At 31.9% G+C, this 20,347-nt stretch overlaps 1 protein-coding gene across 1 annotated transcript in view; it reads left to right on the top strand.

The window, feature by feature from the left end:
• Positions 1–20,347, top strand: part of LOC128175626 (muscle-specific protein 300 kDa-like) — a 173,893-nt gene that overhangs the window by 142,219 nt on the left and 11,327 nt on the right. The window contains exons 104-114 of the mRNA XM_052841400.1: positions 191–343; positions 1,416–1,598; positions 3,063–3,380; positions 5,991–6,302; positions 7,549–7,715; positions 13,791–13,953; positions 14,276–14,463; positions 15,360–15,510; positions 15,940–16,260; positions 17,343–17,525; positions 19,165–19,282. Of these exons, the coding sequence (XP_052697360.1) occupies positions 191–343; positions 1,416–1,598; positions 3,063–3,380; positions 5,991–6,302; positions 7,549–7,715; positions 13,791–13,953; positions 14,276–14,463; positions 15,360–15,510; positions 15,940–16,260; positions 17,343–17,525; positions 19,165–19,282 (2,257 nt within the window). The remainder of the gene's footprint in view (positions 1–190; positions 344–1,415; positions 1,599–3,062; positions 3,381–5,990; positions 6,303–7,548; positions 7,716–13,790; positions 13,954–14,275; positions 14,464–15,359; positions 15,511–15,939; positions 16,261–17,342; positions 17,526–19,164; positions 19,283–20,347) is intronic.

Below are 20,347 nucleotides of genomic sequence, written 5' to 3'. Positions count from 1 at the left end.
GAGAGAGAGAGAGAGAGAGAGAGAGAGAGAGAGAGAGAGAGAGAGAGAGAGAGAGAGAATTGTTCTATTTATTGAATAAATTTATAAATACACACACACTTTATTTTTTTTTTAAAAGACTATCATCCATGTAACATGATACAAAATGATAAAAATGTGACTCAACTTGATAACTGAATTTCTATTTCAGGTTGTAGCTAAAGAACAACAACTTCAAGATGCTGTCCAGAATCAAGGCCAATTTCTGTTAGCAGTCCAGAGGGTGAATACCCAGCTAGACAAGATACAGCTCAGTATTAAAGAAGAATTTAATAGCAGTGAGAGTTGTATTGAAGACTTTCAGGTTTGTTAATTTTTCCGTGATTGTACAAGTAATTAAATTCATTTTGGAAGAATATTTTCTTTAATTTGACATACAATTCAGTTGAAGAAAAATTACTATTATAAGTGCACTATCTTTTAAATTATCACCACTGTATAGAACTTTTTAAATAAAAATTACTGCTGATTTTTAGTATCATCTCTGAAGTTTTATAACCAGCTGATATTATTTATGATTGATGTAATGTTATTCTGCCAGAGCCGGGACATTATTTTAATCGTCTTCCATTAATATCGCGGTAATGGGCGAATTTTAAACTGACAAGAACTTTCTCCAGTATTTTTTTCGAACCACAGAACTATTTATGATGTGTTAAGACACAATTTACCATGCCCTGTTCTACTATAATTTACAATTATGTTATTTTAAATGTCATTGTATACATGCACTGCTTGCAAACATATTAATCAGCTTTTTCCAGAGACCTGGATGATATAGAATCTTCACGATTTTCCTTGTTGTCCATAGTTGTCCTTAGTTCTTCTTCCACTTTATAAGCCTGCATAATAAACTCTATTCTTCCTCAAATCTTTTAATTTTTAACTACCCTAGCTGCTGCTACTCTTAAAATATGTCAGCAAAAACCAATTCATCATAGTACAAATTACAGTTTTTAAATTGTGTACAAGTGTCATAGTTTCTTGATTTTGTAGCTTTTATGGAGGATGAAGCATACTAAAAAAAACCCACCAACAATTAGTGTCAATAATATAAAGTTATTGCTTCTTTATCAAGTAGATTTTTTATATACTTTACAAATGTTAAAATTTTAGCCATAGGAGATTAAATTGATACCCTTTTTTATCAGTTGATCTCATCGGGTAAGAATTTAATTATGAAGTTTTATGATGGTTACAGCTGGTTTTATTATGGTTATTGTTCTCAGGTGAGCGATGTTGTCCATGGGACTCTTGTATAATTATAATCAATATTTTGTTTATTCTATGCTTAGCTGGGCAGTGTCAATAATCGCGGGGCAGTGGCAAGAAAATTTCTTTACCTTTCACATTGCATCCTCTTAATTTTTTTGTAGAAAAGTTTGAGTGATTTTTATGATCTGAAGAGTGAAATAGTAAAACTGAGAGAAGAAGGTATGAAGCTAGTAGATCCTTCACAACCAGATAGTTTCAAGACAATGCAGTCAACCTTCACAATGCTAAGTGACAGAGTTGAAAACTTAGAAGTTTTTGCCGAGATCCGAAGCACCCAGATAAAGGTAATGGTTGTTAAAAGGTGCACTGTCACAATTCATAACAACAGTTTGAAATTTTACTTCCATCTTCAGCTTTATGCATACACAATTTTCGGGAAAATTATTCAAAACCTTGGCGTTGGTGTTAAAAGTTAAAACGCTGTAAAACAGTGGTTTTTTTAGTTGTTATATAATAAATTGCTTTTAAATAGTTTTCCAAGTCATTAAAGCGATATTTCAATGTTTGAATAATATACAAATTCAAAATAAAACAAAAGGGTAACGCCTAATTCCATTCCTTATTTAGATTCGCCCCTGCTTTATTGACAGTATTTACTTTGGCTTTCCAATTGAATAATGAGCTTTTATAAATGTTTTAAAAATGTTTCAATTGGCAAATAAAAAATTAACAGAATTTTATAATTAACAGTATCTAACAGATATAGATTTGATGTAAATCAAACATTTTGATGCATACGCACATTCACAGCTAGCATTATCATAATGACATTGTTTGAGAATTAGCATAATGACATTTTACTTCTGACTTTGAAACAACGTGCCTGTATGTAAAAAACGCAATATATTGTTAACAATTTGTTAGATCCACAATAAATTATAAAGTATCCACTCAAAAATTGATCTATAAAAACTCCTATATAGTTTGAATGAAAACGTCAGTTCCGTTTCCGTTTCGACATTTTGAAATGAAAAAAAAAATGATTTTGTCTAAGGCATTTTTCAAAAACGTTTAAAGAAAGAGATATAACATTTTCTATGTGTATATATTTATCGTTTGGCTTGAAAATAAGATTCGTCACGTTCGCTCGACACCGGAAGTGATTCCAAGTTTTCGAAAGTTTCATATTTTTAACCAATGTAAAATTTATATGTATTATGTTGAGTTTTAAAAACTGAATACGAAACTGAAATTATTTTTGAAATCGGAAAATGCAGCGCAGAGATATACAAGTTTAAACATTGATTTTTTTTTCAGAAATTTTGAATCCACAATCTTTGAAAAGAAAATAGAATAAAGTTCAGAGTTAAATTAAGTCACATAAAAAAAAACGAACTGCGTTGTGTCGTACTTACCGTTAAACATGTTCAGTTTTTTTTGTTTAGTTCTTCTTGCATATATTAAGATTTTTGTTAATTCATACATATGTACCAAGAAATCGTTCGGGTTTTTTCGTTTTTGTTCAAGTTACAATTAATGATTGATATCAGATTCTTAAAAATTTATTTTCAGGAAATTTTAGTTCGCTTTCTTGGTTGAGGAAACAGTTTCAAGTTCAAAGTCAAGATCACTTGTAACAAAAATAAATGAATATTTAAGAAGTTTTACTAGGCCCTGGGCCTCTTGTTATAGCTTCAAAATAAGTAGATAAAACCGCTTATGGCTCAATATTCATACAGGATTTCTTGTGATCCATACAAGACCCCTTTTTTATTTAATTTTCAATAAACCGTTTACATTTTTTAAAGACTCCTCAAAAAGAAAATGAAGTTCATGTAGCAGCATTTGAAGAAATCAAAGCACAAGGGAAGCATATTGATCATTGCAATGAAGAAGCTGGAGAAACAATAATTAAGAAACCAAGTGTAATTCATGCCTTATTCACAAGTTTGACAAAAGCTATAGAAAAAGAAAATCCTCACCATGAAGAGGTTTTTCAGTTATGGCATGACTGTAAAACTGAGTTGGAAAAGAATATTATGTGGCTTGAAAAGATGAGAACTTTTCTATCTGCTTCAATACCAAGTGATTATGAAGAACTACAAATGGACTATCAAAAATGCTTGGTAAGATTATAAATAATGAGATCACATTAAAAGACAATTTTGCCATTTGCAACGTAAACATAAAACATGTTAAGTCGTACCTGAATTAATTACGGATTTTTGTTTGAGTAATTTATCTGTAAACGTGAATTCGGTTTACAGCTCACCTGAATCAAATGTTCTAGTGAGCTTTTCTGATCACCTGTTGTCTGTCGTCCATCAGTCCGTCCGCCTGTCTTTCAAAATGTTTGTAGACTTTTTACATTTTCCACTTCTTCTTCAGAACCACTTGACAAATTTGGTTCACAGATTAATCATAATGATATCTGGATCAAGTTTAATTTAGGGTGAAATCGAGCATTTTTAAACAGAATTATGCCCCTTGGACTTAAAAGAATTCCAATTACTTATTACTTACAGCATCCGTTCATTTTCTTGGCAGAAGTTGCACGTTTAGAAATGAAATTTCGAATACAGATTTATTATAATAATATCTAGGTCAAGTTCGATTTTATGTATGATCGTGCAATTCTATTTATTTGCAGTTTCCGTTCATTTTCTTGGCAGAAGTTGCACATATTGAAATGAAATTCAGTATGCAGATTTACCGTAATAATATCTAGGTCAAGTTTGATTTTGGTACGATCGTGTACTTCTCGACAGGGTTATGTCCTTTGGACTTAGGAAAACTCAAATTATCTGCAGGTTACGTTCATTTTCTTAGTTGATGTTTCTAAAGGAGGGGGACGTAAGTGTTTCACAAAATCTCTTGTTTAGAACTGCAATGCTCAAAATGTGATATGAATATAATATCATCCTGCAAGTAAAGGGACTTAAGACATAAGACTATATAGAGGGAAAATGGATTTTTATTTAAACAGGATCTGCATGTATTATATTAAAACATTGTCCAGATATTTTGAAATTATGACTTCATTAAAGGTATATGTGGAATTTGTTTAAGGGAATAACAATAAGAAGGTCTCATTATTTGCTTCATTACTTTATTTAAAGATAGGAATTTCACATAAATTACGCTATATGAGTCAATCGCATAACCAAGATAAAAGAAATAAAAAACGTATTTTGTTTTTTTACATGTCACTAAAAAATACAATAAATTTTAATGACCCCGCCTTAATGTTGTCACGTGATATGCTTCTTTATCAACAACAATGGCAACGACGAGAGGCAGGGTAGACCATTTAGTCTGACAGAAAAAAGGGACAGACTGACAAGGATAGGACCAAAAGGAAGTTCGCCATCGGAGACTATGTAGATTGATGAAATAAGAATTTAAAAGCTGAATTAAACTTTCCATCATGAAGTTGTAGGGTTTTGCTTGTCAGGTTCATGTTCCATATGTTCCATGTCTTTACTTTATACTTATAAACCACAAGTGAATTTTCGTTTAGAGGAACATGCGTCCCTCAGGGAGAGGGGTATTTACTCCGTTTACCATGTCGATGATGCTAAAATTGTGTTTCATCTTTATTACACATAATTAACAATTTATATCGTTCTACATTAATGAATATCAGAATTATAATGCTTCGAGTATCATCTGATATAAGAATCTAATTTAAGACATGAAAAATGTGAATCTAATTTGTAAATGTTCTTTCATCGTGTTTTGCTGGGTTTTCCCGCACTCATGTGCAGTGTCGTTATAAATGGCGGATCACATTAATATTCATCAGACGTGTAGCAAAATTTAGAGGCAAATTCAAAAAGACAGAACATATTTTATTGGCCTAAAGTTAGTGAAACGTATATTTATGAAGCATGATGTATATTTTTTCTCAAACTCATGTCAAAAATGTTATTCCAAATGCCCACATATACCTTGTAACTAATTGTATCATGCCTTTTGGTGCTCAGGTGAGCACTGTGGCACATGAACCCTTGTTGAATATTTAGATCTGTATTTAAGACGAAAAAATGTATTAAGGCGCATGCGTAACGTTAGCAATGAAATAAATTGCTTAACTTAAACATCCCGTAAGACTATATTTAAAATCCGTTGGTCAATCCAGAGAATTCCGAACTCTTGAAAAATCGAACTCTTGATCCTCTGAAGTTTTTCCTCGGTCTTTCATTTCCGGTCTTTGTCCCAATGAGATCTGAGAAACTATACCCAATATGACGCGCCTCAGACTCTACAGAATGGACAGTTTCCTGCTTAAGGGGGTGTGAGGCCATCTTGTTTAGTTGAGAATAAAAATGTAATATTTTCTTAAACTGGCTTGCTTCTGCCAAAAACAGGCAAAAACTGTTGTCAAAAGATAAAAAGAGCAATACATATTAATAATAGTATCAGTCATGACATTAGCATGCGAGAAACTCGATCGATCAAATTCAGTTTTAGTTTCAATGTCATTTTGATTTCAATTTCAATTCTTCATATCTTATTTAGATTAATTTGCTGTAATTTAAGGCAAATGATTAGCCTAATACATTTTATAAGATACATGTATGTAATGTTTGAATAAATAATCCTGGTTTTTCTTTGTATTAGCATCATGCATATGCTAATTTTTAACATAAACTATCTATATGCATGTGCTTCTTTGAAATTTTGAACATATCACTTATTGTGACTCATATGATTTGTTATCTTTTTTTTCATAGGACATAGAAGATTTTCAAATATCTGATATTCAGCAAAGGTTACTTCAGGATATGGAAAAGAAATTGTGCAGTGTTATTAAATTAGATGATTTCAATGTATTGGACGAACAAATTCTCTTGTTGAACAAACAATGGCATGAAATCAACGCTCAAGTGTCTCAACGCAAAATTCAGATACAGAAAATTATGATGCAGTGGGCAGAATTTCAAAATAATGTAACTGGTCTGCATGATTGGATAGACAAAATGGAGTATAGAATCTTAACAGATCAAGAATACCATATTGAAGACTTATTATCAAAATTTGCAAAGGTTAGTTAAGAGAATGTAAGATGTACGATTCATTAGGTCCCAGCAAACGAAGTGAAGGGGGTATATTTGAATCACCCTGTCTGTTTGTCTGTCTGTCCGTCCGCCGTCTGTCCATCTGGCTGTCGATTTGTACATCTGTTGACACAGTTATGTCCCTCCTATAGACTTTTTACTACGGTACATAGAATAGTCTGAAATTTGTACATATGTTGAACACCATCTGAAAATGCGCACCTGTCATTTTTATGAAGATAAGAAAAGATTAAATGAATTTATGACAGTTTAAATTTTTCTTATCCTTTATATGTACACTGATTTTGAAAAGTAATTGAGGTGATCCTTACCTATTTTTAAAATAATAATTGGTAAACAAACGAAGATATATTTCATGAGCACATTCAGATATTTTCAAGGGGGTCAAAAGTCCACAATTTTAATCACCTATATCTTAAAAAGGAAAAATATTTTGAAATACAGTATAGAAGAAAAGATGCTAAAAATCGTGTACTTAACTATATGCAACCTTAAAATTTATGTGTCACAAACCTTTATGATTTAATTATTTTAGTCATTTTAATCAGATTTATATTTGTCCCATTTGAAATTAGCCTTAGAGGAGTATAAAGTTTCCCAATAAGTAGGACAGTTTTGAGTTTGGGTAGACATACGTCTCAAACCATTTTCCTCAGTTGGATGACTATTACGTTCAATTCCTAGTTGTCATCACAAGGTATTCTTTAGTAGTATTTTAGTTGCTTTATTTTGATTAGAACAACTCAGCAGAATCATGATCATTTGATTTTCAGCTCACCTGATTTGAAAGCCAAACTGAGCTTTTTTGTCCATTTGTAAACTTTTCACATATTTGATGTCTTCTAAACATAGGGCCATTTTTAACTAAACATGGCACAAAGCAGTTAAAGGGAATCTGGTTTGGTAAAATGAAATACTGAGCCTTCTCTGAAGCAGATAATTTAGAATTATTGAAATTTGTTTAGAAAATTTTGCCAGAAAATCTTAAGCTTCTCTGAAAATATCCTCAGGTTTTATGTAAAAGATAATGTTATTGTCAATAGTTTCACTTTTTGACTGAACGCAATAAAAAGTGCTTACTATCATGTTTGTAGACCTCATAAATGATTAAAAGTTGATTTACAGCTATATGTATCTTTTTAAAATAGATCAAAACATATAGTTGTACAATGTTCTTGAGATATATGTTTATTTAAATTAATTTCTTATGCAGGAATATCATGAAGAGATTCTTGTCAAGGAAAAGTACAAAAATACATTACTGGAAGATGGACAGGAGCTACTAAAAATCAGCAAAGGGAATCAAATATCAAATATACAATGTAAAATTAAAAAAACACGGGACAAATGGAATCATTTGTTAAACACCCTGAGATTTAGGTAAGACTTTGGTTTTTTAGCTCACCTGTAGAAAAAAGGGGGTGCATTTTTAAAAATCTTCTTCTCAAGAACTACTGATTCCAATTCAACGTAGTTTAGCATAAATTATCCTTATGGGAAGGAAAATATAAATTGCAAAAATTAAGGTCTAATTCTGTTTCAAATCTGAGTTATTACGAAAATAATAATAAAGGAAATGCGTGTTTCAATCAGTTTAATAGCCTCGGATTCGGCATCCGGTAAAATGGGTAGACAAGACTTGGCCTGGGCAAAACAAAAGATAAGCAGTTATTAATCTGCCAATCTCATTAAAATTTCAGGATATTTGATGGACCAGTATATTTGTATTTGCTGTAAATATTGCTGCAAATTAATGCGTATTTGGAATTGACGATTGCCGATCTGCCCCGGCTTTTATTTTGCCACGGCCCGGTTTTGCTTACCCATTTTACCAAGACTCGTATTCCATACTTCTAAGACGAGGTTCTTTGTTTAAAGCAGCCATGACATTATACGAAAAAGGGTCGATCTGACTATGATGAATTTGCTTGTTGTGCAACAGTTCGCGTATGAAGGGAAATTTTTGAAACATGAAAAATATATTGGTGCCGATTTTGTGAAGTAAATTGAGGCTAAATATTTCAATGCGTTGACAGTTTTCACACATGACGTTGATGTTAGCTTGTTCTGATTTTCGTTTCGTTTTCATTATTTATGCTTTGTAACCTGGAAACTGTCGTCTGTATTTCGTGATTTTTACGTATCAAATCAAACAGAGACTTCGGTAAATCAAACAGTTACGTTAACTGTTTACCTGCGCAAATTAAGCAAAATCTGATGTAGGAGTACTGAAATACAATTCATTCTATCGGTAATTCGGCATTATTTTTTGCGTAATGGTAGATTAATGCAATAGGTTTTTGTTGAGATGCTCGGCATTTTCTCTAGTTTATTCAGTTTAAATAGAGTTTGATATCGCTTACGGAAATATGTAGGTATATACATGTATATATATGATTCATTTCGAAAAAATAAATTGTGTTCTTTATTTGTTATACATGTAGTGCATGTTTCTTGTGTTTAATTGTTAACAATTTCTATTTACTAACCATTTCTGAGTGTTTGCTTCGAATTATAAGCAAGATTGCTAACAATTCAATGTTTGTCACAGATCTTAAAAGCTAAAGATTAAATCAAAGTACTGATAGTACTGAAAAGCGCTAACCCAGCTTCTGTATGTATATAACAGATATATGTATATAGCATTTCAGCTTCTGTATACGCACTATATTTCCTCATCACTGCATGACAGAACGCAATGATGTATGTAAGCCCCGTACATTAATTTCACAATAACCCGTAAATTAGATTCACAATAGCCCGTGCAGTTATGTGCATAAACCCCTGAAACTGGTTCCCTAACCAGTTTAAATGATGTATACTTTTGCTTAGAGGGGGCGGTTATTCGATGCACCGGAAGTTGACAATAAAGGGCTGAGCTATGCTTAGCGCTTTAAAAAGTAAAAAAATTGTCAATATTTATTACGAAAATTTTCAAAATCTGTTCTTCCAGAAACCAACTTATTGAACTGTAAACTTAACCTTTTTAGCTCACCCGAGAATGGGGCCACAATGGGGGGTCGAAGTTTAACAAATGAATAGAGTAAATCTTTAGAAATCCTTTTCTCAGAAACTAATTGGCCAGGAAAGCTGAAACTTGTGTGGAAGCATCCTCAGGTAGTGTAGATTCAAAGATGTGAAAATCATGACCCCTGGGGATAGGGTGGGGCCTTAATGAAGGGTCGAAGTTTAACATATGAATATAAAAAGTAAATCTTTAAAAATCTTCTTCTCAGAAACTAATTGGCCAGGAAAGCTGACACTTGTGTGGATGCATCCTTATGTAGTGAAGATTCAAATTTGTGAAAATCATGACCCCCGGGGGTAGGTTTGGGCCACAATGGGAGATCGACGTTTTACATAGGAATATACACAGTTAATCTTTAAAAATCTTCTTCTCAGAAACTAATCAGCCAGGAAAGCTGACACTTGTGTGGATGCATCCTCAGGTAGTGTTAATTCAAAGTTGTAAAATTCATGACCCCCGGGGGTAGGGTTGGGCCACAATGGGGGATCGAAGTTTAACATAGGAATATATACAGTAAATCTTTAAAAATCTTCTTCTCAGTAACTAATTCGAAGGCAAAGCTGGAACTTATGTGGAAGCATCCTCAGGTAGTGAAGATTCAAAGTTGTGAAAATCATGACCCCTGGGGGTAAGTTGGGGCCACAATGGGGGATTGAAGTTAAACATATGATTATATACAGTAAATCTTTAAAAATCTTCTTCTCAGAAACTAATTAGCCAGGAAAGCTAAAACATGTGTGGAAGCATCCTCAGTTAGTGTAGATTCAAATTTGTGAAAAGCATGACCCCTGGCGGTAGGTTTGGGCCACAATGGGAGGTCGATGTTTTACATAGGAATAAACAGAGTCATCTTTAAAAATCTTTTTCTCAGAAACTAATCAGCCAGGAAAGCTGGAACTTGTGTGAAAGCATCCTAAGGTAGTGTAGATTCAAAGTTGTGAAAATAATGATCCCCAGGGGTAGGGTGGGGCCACAATGGGGGGGGGTCAAAGTTTAACAAAGGAATTTATAGGGTAAATCTTTAAAAATCTTCTCAGAAACTAATCAGCCAGATGATTCTTTATAATTGTTAAGACTTTGGCCCCAGGACAATTCTTTGGCCTCACGAGAAGGTTGAGAGTTTACTGTACGTTTACATCCCATATATAAACTATTGTTAGGGATCTTTTTGAGAACTGCAATACTCAACACATGATATGACCATAAAATCATCCTGTTAGAAAAGGGACTAATGATTATAAACATAAGAATATCCAGGGGAAAATGGATTTTATTTATACAGGATTTACATGAATTATTGTATATTGTCCAGATAGTTTGTATTATGACTCCATTGAGCTGATTTTATCATACCTATTGTTCCTCAGGTGAGCGATGTGGCCCATGGGCCTCTTGTTCTCTTTGACAGAAACGATTCTTGACATAAAAATCTAAAGACTACTAAAAAGACTACTCTGTCTAACCTTCAAGGGGCATGGTCACAATTTTGGTCAAACATTATTTTTCCGATTTTAAATTTTACAATACATCAACAAGGCGTTTTAAATATGCAACCAGAATTTGAGTGTCATTCATTGAGTTATAAGCGAGTTACAAAGCTTACAATTCTTTGCTATGTAAACAAAGCTTTTGTTTACATTTTGATTGTTGAAGTGAAAATTACAGTTTTATACCTAAAATGAATGTGTTAAATGTTTATTTATGCTTAAAATGAATAAGACGGTAGACAAGTCAGCTTGATAACGATTTTTTACTGGTGAACATAAACTAAAGGTTTACACAGCCAAGAATCGTGGGCCCTGTACCTTGCCTATAACTCTGCGACTGACTCTCAAATTTTCATTTGATTATTAGAAATGCATTCCTAAAGCATTGTAAATAATATAAACAGAAAAATAGAAATTGATTAAAATCATGATCATGCCTCTTTTATACTTTATTTTTGATTCCAGAGAAAATAAGGATGTTAAATTTTATCACATGAGTTTATACAAATTAAGGATAAGTTTTCTTATGTTACAATAAAAAAAAACTATTTATGATACATGCGCATAGTATGACTCAAACATATGACCCCCATAATTTGCCATTTTTTAAAAGTGTTCTGGTATATTATTTTGTCAAGTTATTTTTAAAAGAGTTGTTATTAGATATATTTTCCACCTATTTTTTTGTTAATTTGCATTCTTTGGTAGTATATGACGTCAGAAATGATGCTTTATTCAAAATTCAATTAAAATCAGTTAAAAAAAGAAATTTTTTTCTCTCTTTTTTATGAAGAATAATTTTTATTTACTTACTTGTCTTGGATAGATACATCTCCGATAAAAATATTTTGTTTGTTTAAGAATGCGCTCAATGTTTTCCGAAAGATAAACAAGTCGTTTTTTGCTGAAAATACAAAAACTTAATGACGGGAAAAAGTTAACTTTCTGATGTCATATTTCTAAATTGTGGGCACTTAAATCAAATTGAAAAATATGATGAAAAAAAACTTCACATGTACTGTATAAGTGGTTTTTACGCAAGGGGAACATTTACTTTAGTTACACAATAAGCTGAAATCTGCATAAAATACCCCTGTGCGTAAGGTCACCAAAAATATCTATTAAAAGTCCTTCTAATAATCTAATTACACCTGTCAAATGTAAATAATAATCACTTTATTGAACACAACCTTGTGCACGCGACGTGACAGTCGACACTTTACAGACTCGGTCAACAATTATTATAATGTATTTCAGTACTCTATTATTAATGCATCTACAGAAAAAATTGAATAAGGTTTAAATTTCAGTTCTGTGTCTCGCACACAGTTCACAGAAGAGTCATTGGTAGAAATCCAATTCTGTAGAATACAGACAGACCCATCAGTTCATTTCATTGACCCTAGACATATAATGTGATAATATACATGCTGAAATATGGTATGATCTACATGATTTGATATCACTTGTAGATATGTGTCTAGAACCAAAATTCAGTTTTTTTAATTGTTAAAAATTGTTTTTTGTTTTTTTTATAAAGATCATTAACTTAAACATATGTCAGACTAGTGCCCTTTTCACACACAATATATATATATATATATATATATATATATATATATATATATATATATATATATATATATATATATATATATATATATATATATATATATATATATTTATAGAAAACCAACCATGAATTTAATATTTTTGAAATGAAGGTGGGTATATAATAAAATATGATGTTATATTGTCATTGTATTGCATTATAAAATCATATCTAATACAATCTAATATTGTATTATACCATATTGTATTATACAATTATTACATTGAAAAAATATAATTGATATCTAATCATAGGACACAATATGATATTGACAAATCATGTCATATGATTTGATAAAATATTGCTTGACACCTTACAATTGAATATGAAATATCATTAAGTATGATTTTCATGTAGTATGATAATGGAGGGCTCATAATAGTGATGTCACATTTCAGTGAGCTAATTAATCTTTGATTACCTAGGTTGTTTTTTTTAAATTTGTGTTACTTATGATTTTTAAACGCACTTAGTATACGATTACGCCTACAATAAAACGCCTTTGCAAACATAAGTATTTGTAATATAATACAATATATAGTTAAAAATTATATATTCAGAGAAACGCAATTTACAAAATTATCATGGTTAAAGGGTCCTATTATTTACACGACATAATTAAAATCTTAAGGTTTTGTTTGGGATATATAGGGAAATAGATAGTATGGAATAAAAAGTTGGATATGTGACTATTTGAACCACTTTAAACGAAAGAAATTCGATTAATATTATGTTGTACAGGTATAGTAGCAAAGTGGTCTTTGAACTGGAAATTTGACAATTATTTGAATTAGTGACTTTTCTCATACAATCTTGTATATATCCACATATATCAAAAGACATCAAAAGACATATGACAGTGTTTTATGTGTGGACTGGTAGTAACATGTAGGTTTTTATGATTTTGCAAGTTGCTAGATCGATTCCAATCAGTGGTAGATATTTTTTACTTTTCACTTAAATCATGATGCGAATCGAGGAATCATATTACATGTATCGTATCTGCTTGGTATTCTTTAATTCTCTTTCTTAATTCGAGTGTGAGCACACTCAATGCATATTTCGTCAGTAACACTATACTCTATTTACACTTACGTTCTTTGCATTTTTTTTTACTTAATATGCATTCATATTATTTATATTCATTTTTCAAAGCAGGGTTTCTGAATTTATGAAAAATATCAGTGGTTAAAGAACCACTATGAAATAAGTTCCTATAAAGACATGTACCTGTATCTATTTTTGTAATAGGTATTTTCCTTTCAAACACAGAGGAAGGCGAAGTAAAGGGGAGAAGTGCTATATCTCTTTAATATTTTGATTTTCAGAAAGAGAAAGTTAGAGGAGACGATGTTTGCAATTAGACAGTTGGATATTAGTATGGGAAATCTACGTAAATGGCTTTCACATATAGAACATCAACTATCTACACCTTTATATTTTATGAACTCAGAAGAAATGGAGTTCAAATCAAAACTTGAGCACCAAAAGGTAATCTCCCCCCCCCCCCTTATTATAGTGCAAGAGCATACAATGAATATCAAATTAGTAAATGATTGAACTGTATAATTTTAAATTGAATTACCAATGCTAAATACTGTAAAATCCTATTTGGCAATTCCCTTGACCTATAAGCGCCCTCTAGACCTTTAGTTAATTGGCAATTAGTAACATGAAAACTGCATGTTATGAATAAGATTTGTACCGGCTGTTTCAGTGTAGACTGCAATCCCTCGGCTGTTTTAATGAAGGGAACGTTAGGAAAAGGTGTCCTGGAGGTAGCTTCGATAACTTTGTTATTTTACATTGACAGAATCTTCAAAGAGACATAGAGCATCATAGCACAGGAGTTGGAAGTGTGTTGAATCTCTGTGAGGTTTTGCTTCATGATTCTGATGCCTGTCCGTCAGAAGTAGAATTTACTGATTTACAGACGGCGATGAAAAATTTAGATCGTCGTTGGAAACGTATTTGCCAAATTTGTCCTGATAGAAGTTTATGGTTTGTACACATATGATATATTTCACTGTTAGTTTTCTGACATGAAATGGGTGTCACATAATACATGTTTCCCTAGTATGCATGGTATATCTATAAACTTTACATGTAAACCGGTTATGTTTTGCTAACCAGAGCTGAAAGTTCGAGGAAGCTTTTGTCTATTGTCCATCTGTCTATCTATCTGCGTCATTTTCAATATTTCTTTATAACAGCCACTAAACCATTTTCAGCCAAACAAAGCATCTTTGGGTAATGGAGGTTCAAGCTTATTTAAATGAAAGTAAAGTTATATTATTATTCAATAGGGAAAATGATAATTGGAAAAATTTTAAAAATCAATTACACCAGACAAGTTCCAACTAGTTTCGAAACATCATCAGGTAGTGAATATTTTTTTTAAAATTATGATCTTCGAAAAAGATTAGGATCTCATTAACATTAATGGGCCGATCTTTTAGATACAAAGAACGTAGGAAACTTTTCAATTTATCAACATATGAAATTGATAAGCATTGAAAGAAATTAAAGAATCACACATTTTTTCCCGACTATTTCTGAAATCAAAACTTGAAACATGACCTCGTAATGTTAATTGAACATGCATCGTGTAGTTTAAATTTGGCTTATGATTTGAGGCAGTCGGATTCAACTGAGTTCGTTTCAAATTAGTTTTATTCTCATGAACAAAAATCACACTGTACGTACTGTCTCTGTTTAAACAAAAAAAGAACTTGTGTGGGGGTGTCCTCATGTAGGGTAGATTCAAGTTTGTTCAAATCATGACCCCTGGGGGTAGGGGATGTCAAATTTTTACATACGAATATACAGAGTAAATCTTCGACTCATAATCTAGGAAAGTTAGCATAGGCTTACAGATGTATTTTTTTATTTTTCAGGATTAAAGAAACATGGATAACTTTGGAAAGTCTAAAAGAAGATTGTAAATCTTTTGAAAATTGGGTAATAAGTATCAAATTAGAGATTGATTCTTCAGCGTCTGACCAAATGGATGCAAATTTCTCCAAGGAGGAAATACAACGTTATGAGGTACTTTTATCTTAAGAAAGCTACCCCGATGATGAACATATATAAGATCTACTATGATTGTTATAGGCCTAGCTAATATAATTGTACTTAAGCTTCAAAATTTTAATAATTTTCTTTAACATCTTTATATTTTTTTTAACAAGAAAATCAATATTTTTTTTATATCATACTGGTTTTCTTAGTTTAAATCTAAACTCTAAAAAAAGTACTCTCAAATAGTACTCTCAAATACTTTGATGTAGTTTTGGGCAAAGTAATTAAGAGTGCCTTAAAATGGCATTTGTCTGCAGACGGTAATTGAGATACCGGCCAAGCATTTCAGACAAGGAATTCCAAAACAATAACTGTTAGATGTAACGCCAATGAGCCTCGTATTATTGACAAGATATCATTTTCAATACCACTACCTTTTATTTTGTTCTTTTTCAGCAAATTATGAAGAATATTCATGGAATGTACAGTAAATTGGAGAAGATGAACAGGGTCTACAGAAAGCTGGCAAGAGAGGGGAGAACCGATCATATGGGGACGTTAAAGTCAACAGTTTTTTATTGTAACAAAGAATGGGATATATTACAACACAGAGTCTCAGCCATATTAATAAATCGCAGGCAATCTGCAGCATTAGATGATGACTTTAAAACTATGAAGAATGTGCTTTACAAATGGCTTACAGATATTGATGTTAGAGTAACTGATTTAGAGCACTTTTCCTCTATGAGCACTGAGGCTAAAATGGCAGAAGTTAAGGTATGTATGAGTCATGGTTGTTTATGTCAGGGAAGTAAACAGCATGGCCTTAGTCGGCATTTGAATAGCATTATGAATTACAATCACAAAATTGATATCTTTTTCGAAATTAAAAGGTTTTACATTTCGGTCAACTTAGATCTTGTGTCAACATGTACTTCATCAACGGATTGTTTGAATTTTGTGAAATTGTGATATTTTGCAAAAATGATATTAATAGCTGAATAACATGTCAAGAGTCAAAACATAAATATAAAAATTGGTAACACACTTTATTTCAAGAATAAGGTACACTCTTTTGTGACCAAGTTACAACCAAAATAAGTTTAGATATTTTGTTTTAAGAAATGGTTATAGAGTGGACACTAATGAGCTCTTTTCGTATTTTTTCAGAGTTTTAAATCGTTAAATTGTAGCTGTGCAGTTATAAGCGATTAAAATAGGCATTGTTCTGCTCTTTTATGCGTTGTTTTCACACAAAACAACATAGAACCTCATATTTATTGCTTTTTATCTCACCTGAGCTGAAAGCTTAAGTGAGCTTTTCTGATTAAAATTTGTCCGTTGTTGGCGTTGTTGTCATTGGTGTTGTCGGTGATGTAAACTTTTTACATTTTCGTTTTCTTCTTGGAACCACTGGGCCTATTTCAAGCATCACTGGATGAAAGAGATTGATCAAAATTGTTTAAATGAAGTGCCACACACTCTTTAAAAGGGAGATTATTTAAGATTATTAAAAATTTGTTGGTATTTTTAAAAATCTTCTTCTCAAAAGTTTCCCATAAAAGCTCTAACTTGTATGGAAGCATCATCAGGTAGTGTAGATTAAAGTTTGTTTTAATCATGGCCCCTGGGGTAGAATGGGGCCAAAATGGGAGGATGAAATTTTACATAGGAATATATAGAGAAAGTTTTTAAAAATCATCTTAAAAATCATTCAGCCGAAAAGGCTTCAACTTTTGTGGAAACATCCTCATGTTGTGTAATTTCAAGTTTGTCATGGTCACTAGGGATAGGGTAGAACCACAATGGGATGGATGGATTTTATTGATAGTTAATCAAATGGTATGTCTCAATTTTAGAAAATAGAAAAAGAAATAGATTCCAAAGAAAGAAATGTGAGCAGCCTTGACTCGTATGCTCTGCTTCTTATGGAAAAGGAAGATATAGAAAACGCCAGTAAAATCCAAAGAGAGGTAGATGAGTTAAAAAACTACATGAGAGCTGTTTCAGAAAGAGCATATCAGTTCAGTAAAGATTTAAAGGTATGTAAAAAGTGTCGGAACTTTAATAAAAACCTGATCTTGAAGATGTATTTAACTTTATACATGTAGTACATTTAAGCTCACTAACTTAAAAATGTTTGGTAACTTTTACAATACCATGACGTTATTTCTCATCCTAATTTCACGAAACTTAGTTTGTGCATCTTTAGGTACTGCATGTCTTAACAGACGGGTGTTGAATACGAGCCATGAATTTAAGAGGCTGGATGAGGTTAGGGTTTTTGGAGCAGGTTTGAGTTTGAGGGAGGCCTGTTTGATGGCCCAATTCTAGTTATATCTGGTCCTTTGTTTGATGCACCTTATGATCCTGATGCATTTGACAGATTTGAATGCTTAATATGAGCTATGAATTTCAGATGCCGGAGGAGGTTTAGGTGTTTGGTGTAGGTTAGCATTTTTGGAGCATGTGCCTTTTGGTGGTCCTATCTTAGTTATAACTGGCAACTTATGATGCTCATGTACTTGACAGGCTTAAATGCTAAATCTTAACCGTAGGTATCGGATGCAGGTGGAAGTAGAGGAATGTTTTTGTAACATGTGCTCTCTTATCGATTTACCTAGTCAAGATTGATTCTATCTTTACCAAACTTGGATTGATGATGCATCTTATGATACCTTATATATCCTGGACAAGCTTGGATACTATATCTGAGCCATTAAGGTTTAGAGGTTTTGTAAAACAGTTTTGGTTTACTGGAGCTGGCCTCAGGATCATAAAGCAGTTTCAAACAAAATCTTAATTTTAATCAGTCATAACGTTATGATATATCATAAAATAACGCTTAAAGTTGTAACTATTAGTCTCAGCATAATATAGCAACACATATTCGTAGCATTAGAAAACACATTAAAGCGGTGCTTCATCGGTCAAAATAACACTTTGTTGTATAAGTTTGTAACAAATATGTTCAGCAAGAATTATTTTTATCATAAGATATTTAAGTTTTTACATACAGTGCAGGATGAATTGTCACAGTTTCTAAATTTTTCAAAAGTAAAATTTTTTTTAAATTCGGATAAGATTAGAGTAAATATTGGTTGTATATGTTTTAGAAATGCTAAAAATATAAACAAGAGAATTTTGCTAAAACACAAACGGGAGATCAAATAATTAATTTTACAGTATTTGATATGATTATTACTTAGGGATAATAAGCTAGTCTTGAATAAAATGTGATATTTCGATAGTTCATTTTAGCTTAATAAAACACAAATATTTCTTGGTTTAAAGTCCCAAAGTATCATGAAGAATTGTACATTTACATATGATATTGTGATTTTATCAATTACAAAAATAATGCTATAGTTCTGACCATTGTAATTAAATTTAAGAAATCTGTTTTCTTTTTTGTACAATTAGATTTCTTGAACAAACAATTAAAAAAGATTTAAACTTGATTAAGAATAAAAATTTGATCTCAATTTAATGTTTGACTGCGTAGATAAAACCACTAACTCCATCTTTTTTTTTTCAAAACTCCCATAACATAGAAAGTAAAACAAATTTTGCGGGGCATTTTTTGTTATCATTTTTCTAGCGTGTAGTTTAAATTCTCATAGCTCATTTAAAACGTAAATCTCAAACTAATTAATCTAAACTTTTGATACTGTTTTGCAGCTAAAATCCATTATGTCACCTGATCTCGCATCTGATACTCCTTTTGACTTTGAAATGTACACTGATTGTTCAGGCCAAGGAAGTCCCCAGGAGGAGCACATTGTTGGAAATAATGCAGGTAGTAATCTGAAAGCAAAAGGTATTTTTTTTATCAGTATCTCTAAAAGGTTATGCTAACCTGAAAAATAAATTTAGTGAACCTTTTTAATAACAACGTTTTGTTATGATTCGGTATTGGTTTTGGCATTATCAATATTTCACCTTTTAGCGCACATGAGCTAAAAGCTCAAGTGAGCTTTTCTGATCGAATTTTGCCTGTTGTCCGTCTGTCCGTCCGTCTGTCTGTCTGTTCTAAGAAGAGGTTCATAGTTTGATAAGGGTTTGTATCCCATATATCATCAATTGTTTAGGGTCTTTTTGGAACTATAAAGCTCAACATGTGACCTGAAAAGAAACTTGATTATAAACATATGAAAATTTAGGGGAACCATTAAGCTGATTTTATCGTGCCTATTGTAGCTCAGGTGAGCGATATGGCCGATGGACCTCCTGTTTACCTTACAGTGGACCAAAGGTTCAGCAGAGGTTTTTAGCTCACCTGAGCTGAAAGCTCAAGTGAACTATTTTTTCCCACTTTTTGTCCAGAGTCCCTGGGTTGTCGGTCTGCCTGTCTGTCTCTCTGTCTGTAAACTTTACATTTTAATTCTTTAGGCCCCAGGATCCTTAAGCAGTTTAAGACAAAATTTGTTCATCACACCCCATGTTTATTATGCCTTACCTACAAAATTTAAAATGCAATGAATAATTATTTCCCTGTCTTTATAAATTTTACACATTCCGAGTGTCAATTTTAAATTAATAAGTATTTGATGAATATAAGAAATTTTGACCCAAGTCTAAAATCTTTCATGATTCTTGACCCTAAACCACTATATATATTTGATTCCGTCTTATTAATATTTATCAATTCCTATCAGAGAAAGGGTTCAAAATAAGATGGCCGCAATATTTAAAATCCTTTGGTTGTTTTTGTAGATTTTTTTATTCTTATTAAGGTGTTCATTTTAAACGGAATACCTTCTAGTAAATGTACTGTTTATCAGGGTCTTCTGCCTTCTATTATTTAAATTTTGCGCAAATGTTGTCAACAGGTTCTTATATGTTTTTGTATGACTATTATAAC

Source organism: Crassostrea angulata, chromosome 3 (assembly GCF_025612915.1).
Source record: "Crassostrea angulata isolate pt1a10 chromosome 3, ASM2561291v2, whole genome shotgun sequence".
Classification (NCBI taxonomy): domain Eukaryota; kingdom Metazoa; phylum Mollusca; class Bivalvia; order Ostreida; family Ostreidae; genus Magallana; species Magallana angulata.
This window is presented reverse-complemented; position numbering and strand designations above follow the sequence as displayed.